The sequence below is a fragment of the Haemaphysalis longicornis genome, unplaced genomic scaffold (assembly GCF_048455015.1).
Source record: "Haemaphysalis longicornis isolate Haplotype H1 unplaced genomic scaffold, Haemaphysalis longicornis Haplotype H1 scaffold_1, whole genome shotgun sequence".
NCBI classification, from domain to species: Eukaryota; Metazoa; Arthropoda; class Arachnida; order Ixodida; family Ixodidae; genus Haemaphysalis; species Haemaphysalis longicornis.
The window spans coordinates 72,985,523-73,008,490 of NW_027526203.1; the positions used below are offsets into that span (position 1 = coordinate 72,985,523).

The 22,968-nt window shown below is 47.7% G+C and overlaps 1 protein-coding gene across 3 annotated transcripts in view; it reads left to right on the forward strand.

Moving 5' to 3' along the window:
- The first annotated feature begins 5,174 nt into the window (after nucleotides 1–5,174).
- LOC144177566 (uncharacterized) overlaps nucleotides 5,175–22,968 on the forward strand; it is a 102,761-nt gene continuing 84,967 nt past the window's right edge. The window contains exons 1-4 of one of the 3 annotated variants that reach the window (XM_077705269.1): nucleotides 5,175–5,323; nucleotides 13,966–14,117; nucleotides 14,865–14,955; nucleotides 16,238–16,293. In XM_077705269.1, coding sequence (XP_077561395.1) covers nucleotides 14,881–14,955; nucleotides 16,238–16,293 — 131 coding nt within the window. In that variant the 5' untranslated portion in view covers nucleotides 5,175–5,323; nucleotides 13,966–14,117; nucleotides 14,865–14,880. The remainder of the gene's footprint in view (nucleotides 5,324–13,965; nucleotides 14,118–14,864; nucleotides 14,956–16,237; nucleotides 16,294–22,968) is intronic. The other 2 variants (XM_077705267.1, XM_077705268.1) reach the window with 2 other exon arrangements.

Below are 22,968 nucleotides of genomic sequence, written 5' to 3' on the forward strand. Positions count from 1 at the left end.
CTGCCGACCATCCAGGACTGGTAAATCAGTAATGCCCATCGTGGACTCGTGTCGATGTTGGCGCCGTGTGACAAGGCGGTTGCCAAGTTGGAAGTCTGCGTCACTGTCGTCATGTCAGCCTAGCCAATGCACCTTAACGAGAAGCGTGGTAATTGAGTAAAAAAAAGGCAAATACGGACGAACACGATATCGATATAGCGTGCTGCAGGAAGCACTAATTAACCAAAGGCGCCGCCGCGCTCCGTCGACGCTGACGCTTCTCTTCGCTGGAAGTGGGAGAAAAAGCCGCCCGATTACAAGATTTCTGTCTCGCGACATGCATGGGAGAATCAATGACGTACACATTAGAAAATTGCCGCACCCAAAAACATGCCGGAAAGGGTGTGAACGCGACAAAAAACTTTGCAACGAAAGAATGAGCTTTCCGCTGCACGTAAAAATGTTGTACTTGGCACAGACGACGTTGACCACCTAACGATCGTGCTAGTTCATTGAGTGTGCTCAAAACGCCTTTCAGGGTCCCTTTAATCTAGGCACATGGGCATTTTTGCTCTTCACCTCCGTCAAACAGCTGCCACGGCTGGGGTCAGAGCTGCACCCTTGGGCTCAGCAGCACAAAGCCATAGCCAGAAAGCCACCGCGCTGGCTACCTAAACTGGTAGCATTTCGGCTGGCGTACCCGCAAACTTTCCCGCCATTTTTTTTGCAGAGCTACCATGGCTGACCAGGAATGCCCTCCCCTCTAAAAGAGAGGCTGCAAGTGGTCGCCAGTCGCGGATCTGACAGTCCGCTCTGGTTACAAACCCCTGCGCGCTCGCGCCGCGGGCTCTGGCTCGGGCCCGGGTTCGTTTTTTTTTTTTCGCTTCGTCCCCGCAAATTTTCCCGCCATTTCCCGCGGCCTTTACGGCCTTTTCTTGCGGCCTTTACGGGCTCCATACGTTTTTAGTACCTCCCCTAGGAACGAAGCGAAAAAAAAATCCCCCCACCTCCCCGAAGGGGATCGTGCGGAAATGCGAATGCATTGGGTGCACCGATGAGTGCGCTGCGAGTAATTATTATTAATGGCGTACTTAATGAAGAGAGACGAGAGTGTGAACGTAACCATTTATTCATTCATCAGCACCTGTTTGTGTTATCGTTGTACCTGACGGCCACAATCACCGCCTTGTGGTCGCTGAAGTGCACGGTCAAAGGGTCTTTGAGAAGCATACGCGCGGCACAGTTTCGCGTAAAGACCAGATCAATGCAACTCCCGTGAATGGTAGTGGGGCACGTGTCGGAGCCGGCATCGCGCAACACGCCCGCCCCGCGCGCGAGCTCTCTCCGCCGAGCTCCGCGATGCGAGCGCCCTCACACGCCCGAGCGCGCTCCTCCTCTCCACTCACTCTCCACTACTCCGCCCGAGCTCCGCGATGCGAGCGCCCTCACACGCCGAGCGCGCTCCTCCTCTCCCCTTGCCCTCCGCTACTCCCGCCCGAGCTGGCACGTGCTCCGGTTGCTAGGCGCGCCACAGCTGTTGCTAGGCGCACGCCGGCCAACGCACGACAACCCCCGACTAAGAAATGCATTCGCATTTAAAAAGGAACGAACCCGGGCCAGAGCCCGAGCCGCGGCGCGAGCCAGAAGGGGTTTGCAACCAGAGCTGACTGACAGATTCGCGGGCTTTACGAGCCCCAATACGTTTGTAGTACCTCCCCTGGGGACTGCAAAGCAAAAGTTTATTTTGCAATGACGATACGAGCTGCATGTGCAACTCGTACCATGACATAAGTGACCGAAAACCGGTTACTGTTTCAATGGATCAGCCCTCAAAAAAGTTCTTCATAGGCATGTCTTTTCGGTTGTTCGAGATGCGCTCGAGGGCCGCTTCTTCGGCTAGCGCAACCTTCCTGTGCTTCGGCGGCTGCATGGCTACACAGCAGTGCATATGCTTCCAGCCGACCGTCCGTAGCTTTTTGCACTGTTGTAGGCGGCTGATGATCCGCCAAACGCCAGGATATGCGAGACTCAACAACTGTTACAGTATCATTAAAACAAATGATATTGTTATAGAAAAAAATAACAATAGTATTTATTTTTATGCATGCGCTCTAAGAGCCCTGCTACATTGTGCACAACCAAATTCGATGAAATGTCCTCGATGAACCGTCCTCTACCAAACAGCGTTCGATGATCAATGAAACTACTTCTATGAAGTGGCGTTCGATGAACTGTCTACAACCCTCTGCTACTTCACCAGCCTTGCACCACTAGTGCAAGCTGCCCCAATTTATTTTTTTTGGAGGGGGGGGGGGGTGTGCACGGTATTATTTGAACGGCAAAGTTTATTTTTAACTACTTGTAATTATTCTCGCCGAAGCAGTTGGCGAACCGGTTCAAGGCTAGGAACCGAACCTGTTTGTTCGGTGTGTAATTCAGTCAAACCAGAACTGATACAGATAGAACTGAACCGGAACGAAATTGAAAATTAAAATTACCGATTCTTCGCACTTTTGTCAGTTATTATGGTTTTCTGGATTTCATATAAATAATCAATCCCGTTGCAAATCATTTTTTTCACCTTTGAGGCAGAGTTCATGTTGTTTTTAAACTGTAAATTTGCCGAGCAAAATATTTGGGGTGGGTTTTTGGAGCTGGAATGGGTACAAGTGGCGCTTGTCATCACCCCACGACCGGCTTTATTTATAAAGCCGGTCGTGCATCACCCTAACACCATAAAGTTTGCGCCACCACCATCATCATTGTTGTCTCAGAGTGCAATCAACTATACACGGGTAGTGGAAAAAGCGGCGGCAGCTCCCCACGGCGCCCTTGAAGCCAAACGTGTTAACCGCCGCGTGTGGCGCTGGTGTGCCCCGCCCGAGGAGATCCCAAAGAGGCGCGCGTTGATCGACGTGCCGGTATGCTGCTGTTCGGCGATTCACGCTGTGTTTTGACGTTTTTTAACCGCTGCACATGGTCTTTTTGTGTGTAATTACAAGAGGAGCCTTGCAGGCACTCAACTGATCCTTAAGTGTTCTTCATTCTGTCTTTTACTGGTAATACGTACAGGTACGTGTTATGCGTGCGACGGTCTCTAATTGCAGAAGGGCCATGGCTGATGCAGTTTGAAAGGATTGTGCAGTATTGTGGGGTGGGACTGCACCCCTAATAAATTTATGTGTTTGCTAGAAATATTTTATACTTGCGATTTATTTTACCCTGCTTTTATTTGTTGAGTTCCTAACTGTTCATAATTATCTTACGTCTGGAAGACGTGGGCAGTACATTTCATGAACTTGTGTTTTTCTAAAGCGCTAATTATTTTATGATAATGGGTAACCAGTGTTCCATTGAACTGTGCACTTTTACAATGATCGCGCGATAAATTGTGCCATGTGGTGCTTTTCTTAGAACTACGTACGGTTGCGAATGTTGATGCTTTTCGCTGACTTCAGTGAAGTTTTTAAAACGTATCGTGTGTGTTGCGTGAATTAGTGCACTGCAAGGGCCCGGGCCAGGTAGCACGCATTTTCTCGGGCCCGGGCCAGGCTCGGGCTTCAACAAAAATATTTTGGGACGTGATTGCCCGAGCGCATGCATGCAGTGTCTTCGTGATGGTTGATGCCAAAAAGTTTCCGCATTGATCATAGCCTAAATGAAAAACAGAAAAATCAAAGTGCGAGGTCACTGCGGCACCGTTAAAAATATCTTTCGCTGATACTATACTCAAAAAATATTTTCTATGTCAAGATATATATATATATATATATATATATATATATATATATATATATATATATATATATATATGTATGTATGTATGTATATGTATAGCTAATCAGAAAATGGGAAATGAGGGGCTCTGTGAAATATGACAGAAAATAAGGGTTGGCAGTCAAGAAAACCTCGGAAAGCAAAAAGGAGGTTGTGGTGGGTCATAGAATCAGGTGACTAATTTTTTGGGTCAGAAAGAAAGGGGTGAAAAAATGCCCGCCGGGTGGGATCCGAACCCACGACCTCCAGAATACCGGTCTGGTGCACTATGACCCACCACAACCTCCCCTTTGCTTTCCGAGGTTTTCTTGACTGCCCACCATTTTTTTCTATATATATATATATATATATATATATATATATATATATATATATATATATATATATATATATATATATATATATATATATATATATATATATATATATATATATATATATATATATATGTATATATACTGGCTCTAGGTTGAAAAGGCCGATTTTTTTCGGGCTCATACTCTGTCGGACGCGGGCTGATATTTAGAAACAGTCTGGTGGGCTCAGGCTTATTTAAATTTGTGTGTGTGTGTGTGTGTGTGTGTGTGTGTGTGCAGGCACACTTGCACACACACACACACACACACGCACGCACGTGCGAACACACACGCACGCACGCACACACACACGCGCGCGCACACACACACGCACACACACACACACACGCGCGCGCGCACGTGCGAACACACATACAGGCACGTATGCACGCGCGGACGCACACACGCGCGCGCACACGCACGCGCAATAAAATTATGTTTATTTAATAAATAAAATGATCACGCAATAAAATTATGCCGTGTGACTTAATTGGTGCTTTTCTGAGAATTGCGGTTGCGAATCCTGTTTTTGCGCTCTTTTCGTTGACTTGACTGAAGTTTTAAGACATCTGCCATGTGTGCTGCATGAATTCAATCAAATTTGAAAAAAAGAAAACGGGAAACGTTTGCGTACGCACGACGCAGTTTGCTCGGTATGCAGATCATGATAGAAAAATCAGCAAGAAAATAAAGAAAAAAATCAGAAGTGACGTATGCTGGCCAGCCTAAAGCACGCCACTCTTTTCCTCAGTTGACACAATACGATAGCAAAATCATCAAACAACGAATGAGCAAACAGTAAATACACGACGTAGCTACCTTTGCCATAAAAACCCTGGTACATTAATTAATAGCATTATCAACGGTTTTTACACGAAAAAAGAACTGTAGCCCCTCGGAGGCTGCCCAAACGCACGCCTACCCGCCGCTACCGGAGGCGAAAAAGCGCTCGGGCGGGGCACGCGAGCGCCACCGCGCGGGGTTGACACGAAGTGCCTCACTCGGCGGCGGCCGCTTTTTCCACTACCCAAGTATTCTAGTTCACTGTGAGTTCACTCTACTATCCACAAAAGGGGGTTCTTATGCAGCGAACGCTCCAATCCAATCACTCCAAGTTCTGAAAAATAGTGCCATTCGACCACTGTGATTCGACCTACGAGTACGAGCGTACGAGTAGGAGCGAATCTTCTCTGTTCTGTCTCCAGATCAAGGTAAGTATCGCTCAACATTGACCTTCCCTTTTCGGTGACGCCACGCACTCGCGAGAAGCCAGACAGCGCAAGGCTTCACGTTTTCATTCGCCGTTTCAGGCTCCGCGAAGAAGCGAGCTAGCGGGCAGAACACGGGCTCCTTGTCCGCGTCGCCGTGTCGCCGAACGCCCCCAGAAACGTAAACATTGCGGGATTACTAGCGCAAATTGTAGTCCGGGGTCCCCAGGCCATGTTTCGACCACTCTGGGCGCGTTTACGCGATTTTATTTAGTAGAAAAAGTAATTCGAAAATCCCGTCCTCCTCTCTTTACGCTCGCCCATTTTCTGTGGCGTTTTCGTGTGACGTCGGGAGGAGCCGAGCTCGCAATTAGCTGCGCTACTGCACGGCTCCCCGGCCTTCAGACAGAGTCAGTCGGCCCAGTGTTTCGTCCGCCGGCCGCCGACGGGTCGTCACAATTCGTTCGCTTAGTTGAAACGAATCCAGGACACGTTTGTGAATGGAAGAATGTGCCTTTCTTTACTTGGTTAGTTTGTACACTGTATCTAGCTCCAAGTCAAGGTCGCTTCACACAAGCGCTGCACAAGCGCACATGCGACGCATCGCTGACTGGTACGCCAGTAGGAAAATATACGGCCTCTTGAAGGCGGGAGAAAAGTCAGCGAAGTCAATATAGGTATTAAGGAAATAAAATCAACTGATATTTTAATGTACAGCGTAAAACTAGGGTGCGGGAAGCACTTTTTTCCGCTGCGGCCAGCAGCACGACTACGCATCTGCGAACACTTTTCCGTCTAAGAAATGCAATTGCTAGACGTGAGATATTGTGGAAACTTGGGGGACGCTTACTGCACGAGCGCAAAACAACAAATAGTCACCTAAGCTGCTTGGAATGCCAAAACTAAATAAAAGTGTAAACTGGTTATACATTACATACCTTATATTTCCAAGATCGGCAGCGCTTGCCTGTGGCCGAGTGGTTTGGAGCGCTAGGTATATCATCGCAAGTGTTTTGCAAGTCACTAGTTCGAATCCCCGCGGGTACGTGCTTTTTTTTTTATAAGTTAACTTTTTCGTTTTCCGCCGATGTTTTCTATACTGAGTTCATATTTTGGGCCGCAACGTTCATTTCTCTACGAACTAGTTCACAGAACGCGCGCAGGCTGTCACTGGCGCGCTAGCGAGTTCTCGTTGGCGCGCTGTTGCCATAAGCACCGACTGCTTGCGGGCAGTGGGCACAGGCCAGAATCAACAGACCCTTGGCCTGGTGCGAACACACTTTTTACGGTACAGGCATGAGTGAGGCATGCTCCAAATATGGGGGAAAAGCGCATGGCATTTGAGCTTCTGCTGGGACGCGGAGGGCGTTCATGCACTGCGTAGGCCTCGGCTAGTGAATGCTACGATTCCAAGCCGTCCTGGGAGGCTTATCTTATGCATTTTACAGCTGACATGGCAGAAGCGCGGTACGATGATTACTGAGATATTGAGAATGCCCATCCAACAACGCCACCCGTTGTGTTTTACAGAACCGAAACCGAATGTTGTTTGATTGCTAACCTTGGGTATCATCCAATCACGGTGCCCCCTCCTCCCAACGTCACAGCCTTAGTTGGTGCGGCCGCCGCAAACCGCGCATGGTAGTTTTTCTTCTTTTCGCTTTGTAAAATAATTACCAATTTGTCAACCAGATAAACGATGAAAAGTGTGCTAATTTGAGCCAGTCTACGCAGTGCAAGCAAAAACGGGAGCTTGACAAATTCACTTCAGTGGCCCTTTAAAGGGCCCCTGAGATGGGGGTTTTGGGGGGGTCGATGGTATCGGAGCACAACGGCTATTTCTTGAACTAATCGTGACGTTATAGTGCACTCTTGATTTAATCAACTTTTTACGAGCGTAAAAACATCAGAAAGCTACAAAAAACATCTTTTGTGTGTGTGTGCGTTTACACAGTCACACATATTTGTTTTATACCGGAGTGTAAAGCACTTACACACCGGGCCAGACGTGGCTTGACGCTCCTCGTTCTCGGCGGAAGGATACAGTGAGCGCAGGAGCAACAACGCTTGCAGCCAGCATGATCGCTCAGCGCTCCGTGTCTGGTGTTAGAGTATAGCGCTAACCACATGGAGCGATTTTTCCAGCGACGCGACTAGGATCCGCAGTCGCCGAACCGAAGTCGCTCACCGAGGCAACCACATGACAGCGACTGCTCGAGCAACTGAGGATGGCGATTTCAATGTTGCCGCACACACGCGCTTGGTACGCTAGTTGTTTGCAAACATTTTTTTGTTCATTTGTCATAAAAAGCATCACTAAAAAGTATTACGCCTTTCTACCTTGCTTTTTGCACTTCATTGCATCTCTAAAACTGGTTTGGGTTAGCGTTGCGCACGCTCTTCCTTCTGCGCCTCGTCTCTCGGCTCCAACATGAACGCCGTGAAGAATTCGCTTTCTTGACGTCGTTTTTCCCACACGGGTCTCACCCAGTGTGTGCGGGAGCCTTCTTGCTCCTGCTTCAGCGTGTACACAAGCTTTGCCATGCGAAGCTTTCTTTTCCGCTGCACCGCAAACGCCGACTGCGTGGATTTGCAGTCTTCCCCCCGTTCTCTTCCAAAACCGGAGGTTGCGTGCTTTTGTAGGGGCTCTCCTATTGGCTAGTCGCTGAGGCCACTTCCGGGAGGCGAGCGACTGTTTCTGGCGACCCAGAACCGAGCCATTCGATGAGCGACTTGGTCCGCGGCGAAAAGTAGTTCGTCGCTAGTCGCGTCGCTCCCCAAGTCGCTTGCAAAATCGCTCCATGTGGTTGGGGCTTATCATCAGTTTTCTTTGCATTTGCTTTCTTGGACGCTGTACCCGAAAGGATTCTTTGTACCATCTGTGTTTCGAGCGTAGCCTCGGCGTTGTTTCAGTTATGAGGTGGTAACGAACGGTGCTCCAAGGGAGCGCCGCGCCGACGACGCCGGGCACTGCTCGTGATCACGAGGCGCACGCTCAAGTGCTCTCACGCGGGCTGAATAAATCAGTTCAAGCCCAAATGCTGTTGCAGCTGATTCTCTGCAGCGGTCGCGACAAGGGCAAGAGCGTGCGCATCCCGTAACGACAACTCCGGCCAAAGAGTTTCATTTCATTGCTTCCCATCAAGTCATGATCGCAGGAAAGTGCGGTTTGCTGCACCGGCTTCCTGAATGAACCTGTTGCCTAGTGTCCTTAGCGCGCTTCATCGTTTACCGGGTTAATTGAAGCAAGAGTAGCCGTTTGCCACTGAAAACGAAAGGATTGCACTCTGCGGTTTCTGCATTCCGGCTTACCGGCTCTGCCAAGTAGCGACATCTGGCGAATTTGTCTCAAAGCAAATGCACAAAAGTTTGTTGCCCGCTTACGCTTGAAATAGCTTGAATCTGGGACGTTTTAGATTGAACTCTCACAATAAATGATTTTCTTTTAAAAGAGCCGTATACTTCTGCTGTAGAGCTTAAAAAATAGAAAACATGACGTTGACGCCGCCATCTAGTGGGAACAATTAGGACCAAGTATTGCATTAACCAGAATTCACGCCACCGCTAAATATTTCGATATAAAATGAGTAAGATATATTGTAATGATTCCGCAGTTACCTATATTACCTTTCCCAACACGATTTTGAAAGCATAAACGAGCTATGCTAGTTCATAAAGGCATCTGAACCATTGGAAGCGTGGGAGGCTGGAGTAGGGGCCGAGATTTTGCTCGCTCATTCTGAAAAAAATTGTCATTTATCGTGCTCCTGGTCATCATTTAGCAAGAATGCAGTAAACAACATCAACTAAGGTTGCTTGCATGAAGCGCCGAGCGCAGCGCATTTGCTGTTCCGTAAAGTTCCAGAAGAACGCCCACCCAAATTTAAGTACAGTGATATCAAGTGAAAAATACGAGATGGGCGAACTTTCGGGTCAAGCGCGGAAAGGATGAATAAGTGACCGCATCTACACATAAAGAGATGATTCGGGTTTGCTTTGTTCACTCATCGGCGCTAAAGCCATGGATTTTACGGGGTGGGCGCGTCTTTCAGTAAATTGAATATTTCACCCGTAAAAGGGGTTGGGCGATGTTTCAGGGGAGGGCGTTCACTCGGAACTTTCCGGTAATCTAATCAAGATGCGAGCGTACATGTTGCCGGCGCAGGGGGCTCGCTACTACAGTCGCTAGAAATTCTAGCCTCTGTATCGCTATGTAGCGACGGTAAAAATAAGTTACCGTTCATGGAAACTCTCGTGCATGCAAGGTCGACTTCCACAATCACCAGTATCTCCTGCTCAAAGTCCGTAAGGACTGAAAAGGTAGTTAAAAAAAAGGGGGCGTCGTCGTCGCATGTGCGACCCACTTGCTGAAGTAACCATGGTAACGACGACGGTGTAAACCAACGACCGCCGCCGTCAAAAATCGCGGACATTCCGGCGGCCAACCATGAAATGAGTTCTTTGCCTCGGACGAGATCGGACTATGTCGTCATCGCAAGCCGCCGAGGCAACAAATAGTTCTGTCTCGTCGGGGTAATAACTTTTGTTAGCATGAGCGAATATGCTTACTATTTTAGGACTTGTTTCTACAAGAACTATAGAGTTGTTTTCTGACACAAACAAAAACACTTTGAAATCCATCTCAGGGCCCCTTTAATGCGCCTATGTCCTTTTTAAATTGTAGCGTTCACCAAAGTCCACCGGAGAGCTACGTTGTTCCGTGAACGATATTTGCAGATCCCTCGGCGAATGCGCACTCCAGTCTCGTGGGCGTCATCCCAGGAGCCCGAAAACATTGCACTGAGCGTCTGTATGCACGAAACCGCAGTGATTTTTGGCTACCCCTAGGAATCCCCGACTGAAATTCTAGAGCGCGACAACGGTTGTGGGGCGCGAATTAGCCGCATGCCTAACGCTCAAAGACGAAGACTGCGCTGGACATCAGGTAACGCCGAGCAGCTCGCGAAACTCTGGAGTCTGTCCTGACGGCGTCACTATTAATTATAGTGACCAGAAACTGCCCGAAAACTTGGACAGCAGAAAAGAAACAGATATACTCTCCCCTCCCCTCCCTCTATGCCCGCGCATTGTGCGCTGTTTGTCATTGTCGTAATGTGCCGACTGGCCGAAGTTTGTATTCCGCTTTGCCGTCAGCGTTGTTTGCAAACACAGGCACGTAAAGTCTACGGGCCGTTGTGCTTCGTCAGAGCCCAGAAGGAACTTTGCGTTTCCCGTCGCGCCTTTCGAAGGCGGTTGTCAGGTGGGGCCGTCAATGAGAATTATTTCAACAGTTCATAAGCGTCCTTTCTCTCGCTTATTCTAGTGGACGATGCTATTCGCCCCGAGCGCGAACACAGTCGCCCCCTGGCGGCGGCGGGACGAACCGCTCCTAGTGTGGATGGCGCTCTCGCGTCGTCTGCTTTTTCACGTTGCATGTGGCGCAAAACGCGTGCTGCACACGACAAAACAACCAATATGTGTGCTCGTTTAGCAGTAAGCAATGACATAGTTACCTCTGCTTGCGCATTCCATCTAGAAACGCAATAATCAGCGGCCGTTGCGGGTTAATGCGCTGGTTTAATTCCACGAAACATATTCGCCGTGGTCACCGCTTGAGTGTGAAACGTATTATAAACATTGCTTCCACACATTGCACTTTTCTTATTGTTGAGTGCAGTCGTCTGCCGTTTCGGGAACGTCGAAGGGTGCTTTTTGAAGGTGGCGTGGTGATTATTTAAAGGATAAAAGTTTAGTACGCGAAACGGGTAAGAAGCGACAAGACCTGCATGTGCATACGCGTGCAAATTCCACACCCTTGTAAAATTGAGCTGTGTCCTTATAGAAAGAAGAAACAAACAAAAACATTTACACTGCACACGACCCGAGCGCTATCGCCCATACATTACCGGACACGTATTTTACACCCGCAAGCGCCTGTGTGATCGTGTCCTTCCCATACCTTTTCTAAAATAAATACCATTTTTGGACAGTCGTTGTGTATACTGAGGAGGAGGAATAAACATTTATTCAACTGTATCGAGTTGATAATTTTACGTATTATTTAAAATACGTTTCTATGGATGCGCAAGAGTATTTAGGGGGGATTTTTCGGTAAAATTAAGCAGTTGTGAGTTTGCGTCTGTCATGTGGCGTGTCACTTTCATATATGTCATTTTCAAATACGACATGAATCACCTTGTCCAGAAACGTGTCTCACTCAGAATAACCAAATGCCTAATATGGTCACATCTTAACCTCTTAAGGTGGACCTAAGTTTAAAGAAAGAGGAGAAAACGCGTCATATAATGCACGTTGTTGCCCACATGTGTGAAGGGTGTGTGCCATGACTCGCTGGTTTTTTTTAAATATATTTTCCCACAATGCTTGCTTTCAATACAATTTTGAAAAAGGCGTCCCACAATTCCTGGACAATCTCGGACCAAAGGGGGGGTTAATCAGTTTTGAAAATACGTGTACTGCTTTTTCACCGCTACAGAACACGACGCCTAGTGTAGTTTCGATTGTAAGAATACTGATAACCATAGTATGGCTTTTCGCGCGCGTTACATGCGTTGTCTTCTCGCTGCTCTTGCAACGTTGGCAGGACCCCCTCCCCCTTCCCGAAAAAAAAAACGAAATGCACAGAATTTTATTTTTTTAACCAATCCTCAAGAATTAAATGCCAAGACAAAGGCGATATTCAGTTTACAAAACAAAGTAGTTACCGGGAACCCGTTCCGCTGATTTGCAACGAGAAATAAAAAGGAAATGTTTTACTACATATGCAACAGCGCAACTTCATTTATTGCCATCTTTAGGGTTGGTAAGGGACCTTATACGCAAGAATGCAAACACATCTCGCTATTGCAGGCACCTGTTAGATTCTAAAAGGAACGCAAATGGTCAACAGAGCAGCCGTAACAGAAAATTTGTGCTCACTGTGAGGTCCCAGAACCTTGGTTTGCACGCTGTAAACCTGCTTGTCATTTTGCGAGAACCTAGCTAAACATGAGATGTTGATTGTACTGCGTGCGTTGACAATTCAATGCGCAAGTTCACTTGCGACGAAAGCCGTAAATAAGTGATCCGAAACCGTTATTCATCAAACCTTCCTTCAGAACCTCTAAAATCTCATTTAAAAGACCCGTTAGAGCGGTTACATCTATATCTCTGCTCTGATCAAAATTTAGTAATTTTATGTTGTCTTTTGAACATACAAAAAACATCGTAAGCTCTTAGAAGGAATTTCGGGGCAGTTAAGTAGTGTTACCATTTCAGAGCACCCCACAAATGCAAGAATGCGTCATGCTACAAGTGAAAGCAGTTGAGATTGCCGTTGTAAACTGAATTTCAGAGATCGAGGCTTCCTGATTTGTTTCCATTTATGCTTTTATTGAAGGCTCAAAGCCATAGTCTGGAAAGATCAAGCTTGCTACGAGCCACAGCGTACAAGTTCATTGTCACAATTACGGCCATTCTGAGATTCCAGATGAGTCGTCGCTTTTTTTTTTTTTTTTGCATAGTAATAAAAACTGACTGCCGCTTCCATGCTATACATTGAACGTTGAGGAACCGAACTACAGCATACCACTCTTGTTTGCACCGTTTGTGCGCACATACAGCGAGAAAAAGGCACGAAGCGCGCCCAGAGTGTGCATTCTTACGGGCCGCTCAGCGGAGCATCCACACTAGCAGCGCGACGCTGTCGCCACCTACATGTCAAGCTCGCAGCGAATATGTACTACGTAGTGAAGTCCCACCGGAAATTGCTATGCGCACTGCCCATATAGCGCCATCTATGAGGCGCTGTCAGAAACACTCCCGAGCTTGCTAGGTGGCGGGCTGACGCGTCACGGCTGACGCGACCTCCGAACGAACGGCAACGTACGTTTCTGGAGTATTAACTCTGTGGTTGCCGGTGGTGGCAGCACTGTGGGACCGCGGCTCGCTTGCGAGATTTGAATGATTTGAAGAGTTCGGAGCTTGAGGCAGCGTTGAACAGGCCGAAAAGTGAGCCCCAGTCGAAAGCTTTGAGGCGACCTGTCGGCTTCTTGTTGGCCTTTGCGGTAGGAGGTAAGCGTTTCGGATATTTTAGCTGCGGTTTTCATTTGTTAGGCGCAGTACCGAGTGCCCGGGTCACGCTGTTACCTAAGGTACTGTGTTGGCCCGTTGGTTTATAACAGTTTTCCGCAGTGACGCAGTCTTTGACATTTTGTGTTCTTCCTATTTTTTAAGTTATGGCGCTAACCACAGCACACTCCCGAGGTTTGCTTGAAGAATAGCGACTGCGATTGACAAATTTGTGCAACCACTTTGAGAATATCGCTTTCTCAGAAACCAGTATTGGCGAGGAAGGTGTGTATGGTTTGAATGTGCGCATCTACGTCTAGTAGGCCCACAGTTCGATAATGCTAGTCACTGAGTCAGCGCCACAGTTAATGTGGTTAGAAGAATACGTCCCAGCTTTCGAAAGTGTGCCACAAGACTTCGCTGTAGTGTAGTTGAGCGCTAGGGACTTAGCCCCGAGTAGCTGCAAATATTCTGCCAGTAGGTAATCTCGACAATTTTGGGGGCGTTGCCGGAAGTCCAACGCCCTGAACCAGTGTGTGTGGCGACATCTCATGGGTGAATTTGCGCATTTCCAGTGCATGAAGTGATACGAACTACCGTTGGACAGGCAAGGTTGCTGATGAAGGAACGATTCTCGCAATTCGCTGGCTTGATCCACGTTTGCGACAACAACCTTGGCGAAAAGAAAACAACCTGCGAGGATCTGCAAGGGTTCTGGGACTTTCAGGTATTGTTTTTCTTTTTTAACCTTCCAGGTTTGCTTTTTCTATTTCTGCCTCAAGCTGTGAGCTGTCTTCTTTTATTTGTTTCAGTAATGTTTCAGTTGAAAGGCTTGGAGTGCAGTATTAATGTAGCGCGTTGCTGTTCCTGCCACAAGCTGCGCGGATATCACGGCGTCCAGAACCGGACATCGAACAAAATGCTTTCACAGTGCTTACCCTAGAAGCAGCAAAATTTGCGAGCAGTTCGTACACACACACGCGCGCGCGCTTACGCACACAAAACAAAACCGAGAGCACTACGCAAAATGTACGGGAATTATGTGAAATCACTATTAGTACTTTGCTGCCCTCGCCAGGCCAGAGTGAATGCACGCTGCATTATGCTTGGCCAAGCAGGCTAGACGAGCTGCCCAGTCAACCAGCAATTACTTGTGAATGCTGAATTGCGTGCGCAGGGGCCAAAAGATGACCATTGACAGTGGCCAAGTCTTTGTAATGCCACCTTGATTATGCAGTTCGAGTGTGTCGTCTGCAGACATCACGCAGAAATGTCGTGCTAAAGCTGGCACAGAGGAGTAGTCTCTCTCTCTTTTTTTTTTCTCTGGGTAGTAGCAGCGAAAAAGTGAGGTGTGGTGCAAAGGCGTCAAGACGTTCACGTTTCTGCATTCTCCTTGATCAAACTGTTTCCTTGCAGCATGGCAGCTGTGCTTCTTGTTCTCTCATTTCCCCTATTCTCTCATTTTAATCACCAGTTAAACTAGTCCCAGGATGGCGAGTGCATCTTCTCCATCTACGTTTTCTGCTGAAGATCCAAGTTCTGCTGAGCAAGATGTGCCATACGCGGTAAGAATTTGTCTGCAGCGAGATTTGCCTTTCACTAAAGGTGCTGTGTTAGGAAATTCCAGTTGTGTTTAATGTGGAAGAACTAGCCTTTAGTAACTAAACTCGCTCGCCTCCATTTCAGCCATGGCAGGGGTTATTTTTCCTTTAGAGATGGAATATCTATATACTTTCAGCCCTGACAGTTTGTAACGCCAGTTGTGGCCCAAGAGGGGAAATGCTGAAAACAGGGTTGTCAGTGTGTCAGCTGTGTGTCCGCAGTTGCAGAGACGTGTTTCTTGGCAAGTAAGTTTCTCCTGCCTCACCTGTTTTCCTTGTTAGTGTCTGGAATAATCATTTCCACTTTATGCCTAATGTGGCGCCATTGTTTATGGACAGAGCAGTCTTGTTAATGAACCAGACTTGTATTTTATCTCAGCGGCCCCTCTAAAGTGGTCATCTGAAAGAAATGTTGAACATCTCCGTATCTGTTGTCTTGCAATAAACACCGGCTTTTAAAAGTTTTGGCTATTGTGTAATGATAAGGCAAATGAAAGTGTGAGACAAGTTAGCCTCTATTGGTAGGTCGCGGTGCTATGAATGCATATACATCGCACTCACCAGCACCACTTGCTTAACAGCACAACAAAAGCTAAAAGTGGTGAAATGGGCATCGCCGCTCAATCCACTTTCCTGTTGTACAATTTGTGGCATCACTAATTGGGACAGTGAAATGATTGTTGGAGCTTGTCTGAGCATTTTTCTGGAAATAACAGTAAGGCAGGCACGTGTAAATTTAACCTTAAAGGGACCCAGAACCCAGCCGAAAAAAACCATTGGCCGACCTATTGGAATTCCAATGGGTCGGCCAATTGGTCGGCCAATTGACCGGCCAATAATGTATTAGGCACCCATTGGCGTACACATTGGCCGGCCAATGGGCAACCTATTGGCCGACCCATTTGAACGCCAATAGGTCTTCCCATTGGCCGCCAACTTGTTGCACTTGTTGCATCCCACTGCCGCAGCCACTCCATCTGAGCTGCCGCTGCAGATCTTTATTGCTCTGTTTGTATACACAGCATGCAGACAGTTCAACTCCGGTTGACCATTTGTTACTCAGTGTTGACTGCGAAATTGTGTTAAGGCCACCACAACAGCTTCCCAAATGCTCTAACTAATGTGTGACGTTTCTGATGTATAGCGCTAGAGCTGTTAGCGTGTGTGAGAGTTCCACAGTGTGGTCAGCTTGAGATATTTTTGCACTGCTTGCATTTCTTCGAAGATTGGCGCATTTTTCTCACAGATGGACGACCTGCTGCAGAACCTTGCCGCCCTGCACTCTGGCCTGAAAATCGCAGCGTAAGCACAGTGTTTTTTTTTTTCCCCCTGTCTACGACTGATTCCGAGAGGATTGGCAGTCTCTACAACCGTTGCAGCGCTTATTGGGAAGCACCGTGCCTTAACATCCACCGTGGTGGCTCAGTGGCTAAGGCGTCGTTTGGTTGTTTGATTCCCGGCCATGGTGACTGCTTTTCAGACGGAGCCATAAAACAATGTTCGCATTTTGAGATTCAGGTGCACTTTAAAGATCCCCTTTAGTTGGTGCAAATTAATCTGGAGCCCTCCACTGCGGCATACCTGACAGCCTAGGTGTAGCTTCGGTGCTTTAAACGGCCAAAATTTGATTCTTTTATAACTCTCTGCTGGGTCTGAGCAAACTGTTCTTATTAACCACTGTTGTTCACTACCTTGTAGTAATTGCAAATGTAAGATGGCAGGTTCATCCATTGAGGCTTGTGATGAGTAATCTTTCATCTAATGAAACGGACTGTGACTGTGGTCACCACATAGAATATGGCCAAAGAAACAGCCACGCCCTTCCCTGCCTCCTCCTTTTTTGCACTACCCTCTCAACCCTGCACTGAAAAAACTTAAAAATCGTTTGCTGTGCTACGTGGCAAAGTAAAGCATCCAAACTTACCTGCACAACAAAAATGTGTCCAAACTGCCTTTTTCTGTGTTATTTTTGCTGCGGGGCATCATTGCACATCGTTTACTTTCTTTTATTTTTTTCTTTTCTGTGATCGCCGCATTTTCTGCGCTCTTGTTGTTTAAAGGGGCCCTGAAAGGCGTTTTGAGCACACTAAATGAAGTAGTGCACTCGTTAGATTGGGTCAACGTCATCTGTGCCAAGTATTACTCTTTTACGCACAGCGGAAAGCTCACACTTCTGTTGCAAAGTTTGTCACTTTTTTTCTCACCCTTCCCTTCCTGTTTTTGGATGCCGCCATCTTCATATGTCTACATCATCGATTCCCAGATGTTCATCATGAGCTAGACATCCTGCTATTGGGCGGCTTTTTCACGCACTTCCGGCAAAGAGATGAGTCGTCTGCTCAGCGTTGCCTCGCCGGCTGATCTGCTAGCGGAGTGCCAGAGTGCTTGGACATTTTACGACAAACGAAACAAGTGTAAACAAACGCTTAACCGTTTGTATTGAATGCAACACGGCCATAACAAGACATGGATATTCTCTTACCTGAGTACGTTCCATAAAGAAAGCGTTGAAGACCCGTGGCACTTCTTTTGTGCAATCGCAGAGAACGCCCTGAGCCGAATGCCCGGGTTTGATGCATACATTTTATTCAACTTCAAAAACCAGAGATGTGTTTCGAACGAACACAACGTCACAACATGCGTTGCAAGTCTGAACCGCGATTGACAGACGATGGGTTGCCTCCTCCTGCCCGTCGTAAATTCAACACTCACCTCGCGCGCGGTTTGCGGGGACGAAAAGCAAGTCACTTAACGCTGGCGCACAAGCCGAGATTTGCTTTTAGCCACGCACACTGCACATACCCCATGCGAGGTTGAGTCGTACGTCGCTCGAGAAAGATAATCCAGACCATGGGAAGCACTATCCACCCGCAGAAGCACAACGTCTCATTTCATCGTGAAACAAAGGCGTCCACAACACACACACCATTGCCTCCTGTAATGCCAAACGCATCTCGCACTTCCCAATGGGAGTGAGTGGTACGCCTGCTGTGCCCACATGTCGCGAGGTGGGGCCCCGAGCTGAACCGGGATCACGCAACCGTAACTGACTTTTGGAGCGGTGTGTGCCTTGTTGCCAAGGCAACCGATGTTTGAGATTGTCAAAGAAATGGTGCTCGCTCCAGCGCTAGAAAGCTCAGAGCCGCGCCGGAGCATGTTTTGCCAATGTTGCTGCTCTCCACCACGCGTCGCCCCAAGCTGAACTGGTCACATGATTGAAGCGTTTTGTGCACGGGTTATGTATCGGTTTAAAGTGTCTTTTTCACATGTTGCCGGCAGGAATTACCACCCGCCGCAAAATAAGGCCCGGCACCAGCGGGGCCACATCTGATACGGCGCTTTTTGGATAAACAGTGCGCGGTGCATGAAACGGACCGAGCGCACGATCCTCCCCGTGCGGCTGCGAGTTCGCCGCCAATAAAAAAGTCACGTGCCGCAGATAGCAACTGCAGCAACGTACACCGCGAAAGGGAAAGGCCAGGCCACCGTACAAATGCAGCCAGATTTTAAATGCGAATGCATTTATTAGTCGGGGGTTGTCTTGCGTCCATCGAGCGGCGTGCGCCTGCATTCCTCCAGCGCGAGCGCACGTGAGCGCGCACCTCGTAGTTCTGCCTTCGTCGTCATCGTCGTAAATGCGAATGCATTTCTTAGTCGGGGGTTGTCGTGCTCCGTCGGCGTGCGCCCGCAGGTGTTATCTCTCCGCGCTCAATGCCGAACGCATGCGCTTGAAGCGAGCTGTACTAGTTTGCTCGAAGCGGCAAAGACGGCGAGTACTGCGGTGCTAGTCTCGTGTCTAACGTGTATGGGAACTTGATATCGCACGCCGTTGCCACGTCTCCCGTTCGAGACACGTCTCCGTACAAGGACTTGTACACCCTTGCCTACACCGTAGACGGAGTCTTTGTGGTGACCGTGTACCTCGCGCCCAACCTCGCTCGAGACGCCGTTGCCACGCAGCTGGACGCGGCTATGGAAAGTGTGCGCGTGCGCGCCAAACCCTCTGACCCCATAGTCTTGGTTGGCGACTTCAACGTTGACGTGCGCAAGAAGAGTGGCGAGTGGCTGGTCGAGTACATGCAGACCAGGCACTCTATGCATTGTCTCTCTGCCGGCTTCGACACGTGCCCCACTACCATTCACGGGAGTTGCATTGATCTGGTCTTTACGCGAAACTGTGACGCGCGTATGCTTCTCAAAGACCCTTTGACCGTGCACTTTAGCGATCACAAGGCAGTGATTGTGGCCGTCAGGTACAACGATAACACAAACAGGTGCTGATGAATAAATGATTACGTTCACACTCTCGTCATTAATTACGCCATTACTCGCTACACACTCATCGGTGCACCCAATGCATTCGCATTTCTGCACGATTCCCTTCCGGGAGGTGCGGGGGAATTTTTTTTTCGTTCACTTTTCCAGCCTTGAGCGGAGTGCGGGATTCATGGGGTCAACAAAGCTTGCCCGCAGCAGACGGCAGTCTGAGGAGCGCCATAGCGGAAGTACGTCACCGCTGAGGAGCGCAGGATCATGGGAGGGAAAGTTCGCGCGCCGTCAACAGCGAAAGAAGGAAACGCGGCGCGACGATAATGCAGGGGTGAGACAGCTGCGCATATTGCGCAGTTTTGATACAAATTTGTTTTCCTGCGCCAGGCTGCTCCAAAAGCTTGAAAATCGCAAAAATTGCGCCAAACTGCTCCAAAACAGTCTGAGAGCCAAGGATTTTAACGCACCCGTCAGTCTCAGTGGGGAAAAATGCTTACTGACGGCATAATTTTTCAGCACCGCCAAGGTGATGCTGTTTGTAAAGGTTTGGTTGATTGATCATTCAATAAAACACCGCATGAAACTGCCTCAGAGATAGTTTCTTTTTTTTTTTTTCGAAAGTCTCGTCAGGTTGCACATGTTACATTCTGCGAGTTTTAAAGTTTCCCTATCGAAAACCATTCCAAAGTCCTGTAGAAAAAATGCTTATGCGTACTGAGGCGACAAACTACTTGCGCAAGTTGACGAAAAAACGGCAATTTTCGGAGCGCCTTATCTCCGGTGCGACATCAGCGTTCAGCGGGCGCCGCCATCTTGGTGTGGTGAACATTGGAAAACATGGCCGCCGGGCGAAGCAGTTGCTCAGGCTGAGTGCTCTTCGCCGATTTGTACCGTGGTTTTGGTTATGGGGGTGGCTGTGTTTACATTTAGTCGTTTGATCTGTTGCGGGAAGCTGCGCGACTCGAAAGACGGGAGTTCATCAAAAACAACGTGGTGCCGGCGAATTCGCCGTGTTTCGGCGTTGAGTGTGAGGCGCGGTGCGTGCTTGAAGTGAAATTTCGCACTCGTTGCGGTGTTATAAAACGCTGATTTATTGCTGCCTCTGACAGCAAGCTTGCGAGCGGCGGGAATGGGACGATAGGCGCTGCAGAAGTGGCGGCGCAGGCTACATCGCCGCAAAATATTCAAGCAGTGTCTCAGGACGGGCTATTATTGCACGCTAGTAATAATGGTTCATCTATCTGAAGTGAAATTTGGAGCCAAGGGGGAGGTGGCTGAACATACCAATGTTACTCAAATTACGATCGTAGTGAACGTGTACCTTGGGGATTGAATGGGGGGGGGGGGGGGGGGGGGGGGTGCGACGATTGTCACCTCGCTTTGCACAACTTTTGCCGTGGCTCTACACTTGTGCGTAAATCCGGGTCTGGGATTGCAAAAATAATAATTTAGGCATTCACGTGATAATAAAAATACCTTGGAGTTGCTTAGTTTTTCAATTCTATATTCTCAACGGCGCTCCACGCTATCTACGCATAGAGCCTAGAAATTTAAATATGGTTTGTAAAAATGTCATACCAATTGTGATACAGTTGAACCTCGTTATAAGAGACACTGATGTAAGAGACAAATGGGTATAAGAGACACTATTCACCCACATGGTTGGCTGCCCTATCTTTCCCATTAAATTGACCTCTTTTATAACAGACATTGGATGTAGAAGACAGTTGGTTATAAGTGACAAGTCATCCTTGAACTTTAATCAACAATCTCGCTTGTAACAGACATTTCAACTTCAGATGCAGTGCCACCAGTCACTAATTGCAGTTGCTTCCATCCTGGAAGCACAGGTGGACAACAGACACCTGCAGTCACTATTTATTATAACTTAAGCAAACACAAAGTGGTTCACTCAGCTATGAAATGACGATGAGAAGCCCTGCCAATGGAAATGCAACTTACAGAAGTGGTTGAAGCTTACTGCCGTCCATTGAATGGAGCGCAATCGCACATGCGGGCTCTCCCACTCGCGTAGCTCCCAATCAAGAAGCACTGCAGATGTTGAGTCCTGCAAGCGTAATGAATAGCCTGAGCACACAGCGGAAGAAGCTGTGCGCTCTGGCTATTGATCAGGCTTGTGAACTCAACATCTACAATTCACCTTCCACAAACAGTGAAAGGAAAAAAAGCTTGTAGAATCGGTTGTAAAAAACAGTGTAAATACAGTCATGAAGCAAACAAAGTTTCATAAATTCTTGGGCCAAACATTAATTAGAATGAATCATTTTCAACATGCTGTAGCGTTCTTTTGAGCTTATTTTAGTCATACGGTGCCCACATTGAACTATGGGTTGATCAGTTGGTAAAAACATGGCACCCTGCTTATAAGAGACATCTCATATAAGAGACAGAAATTGCTCCCCGGTACGTGTCTCTTATAAAGGGGTTCAACTGTACTCTGATAGAAAAACTTTATTGATAGCTGTTTCAGAGTTATGTACGTTCAAAACCAATGAAAAAGTGCACTTCCCTCCCCCCCCCCCCTTGATTTGCCAGAAATTTGTTTTTTTAGGCTCCTAAGGTGACATAATAAATGTCGTTCTTCTGCTCCAAATCAAGGTTCTCCTGCTCCAAAATCGAGATTTTGCTGCTCCGAAAACTGCTCCCAAATCTGGTTCAGCTGTCTCACCCCTGATAATGCGTGGTTTTTGATTTACGATTTCTCAGCTAATACTCATCGCTTTAACAAAATTCTTGCGGGAGGAGATTGCTAATACATTGCTTTATTTTGTTACATGTACATCCATGCATCGGCGGAAGGTATTTCAGGACCCCTTTAATTGTGCCAGATAATCGTCGTTCATGGCAAGAACAATCTCTGATCAAGCAATGGTTGGGGTTTCGCACATGGACAATCACGTGACCACTTGAACTCATTACGCATGCCATTTGGCACGAACACAGATGGCTCAGATTGTGTGCAAAACTCGCAGCAAAAAATTTTCTTCTTTGTCATGGGGACATAAAAAAGTGATTCTTGCAAACAGCACATAAAGAACACCAGTCGAGGAATTCTTGAGCTCACAGCGGTTGAGGCCTTCCGTTCCAATGTCGGTTGATATTTTCGCCTTCTGAAGAATAAAGTAATTTCAAACAGCGAACGAGCTAAAGCGAATGCTAACCTATCAGCATTCGATGCACGTAGGAACGCGTTCCATTCAGCATTTGCTTTAAATCATTTTAGACCCTCAAGCTCGTTAGCACCAATCACTGCAGTATAGCATGCCTGAACGTGTTGTTTACTTCAGAACTGAGAATCAGATTTCATAGATGCGATCTCCTTAACACTCATGCTTGCGCGCATTCACGAAAGAACTTTGTGCACCACTCTGCACTGTAGCTAATTCTCACAAATACAAGTCTGAGCAGTGTTTTGTTGAGCATGAAGGACATCGCGCTGTTGCCACATTTGCGGTTGACATAGAACGCCTGGTGAGGACGATTTGATCAGCTTTGTTGCTAAACGCTCTTGTGTGCTACATGGCAGAGGTGTTCACCCGAGTGACTATGTCCAAAAATGGCTGCCCACGCTGCAACGTGGGTGCAAGCCATTGCTTGGGAAATTCCATGCGGCAAATTCGATCCTGGGGTTAAATACTGACGATAAAACAGGTGGTACAGACCGATGATTGCTAAATTAGCGCATGC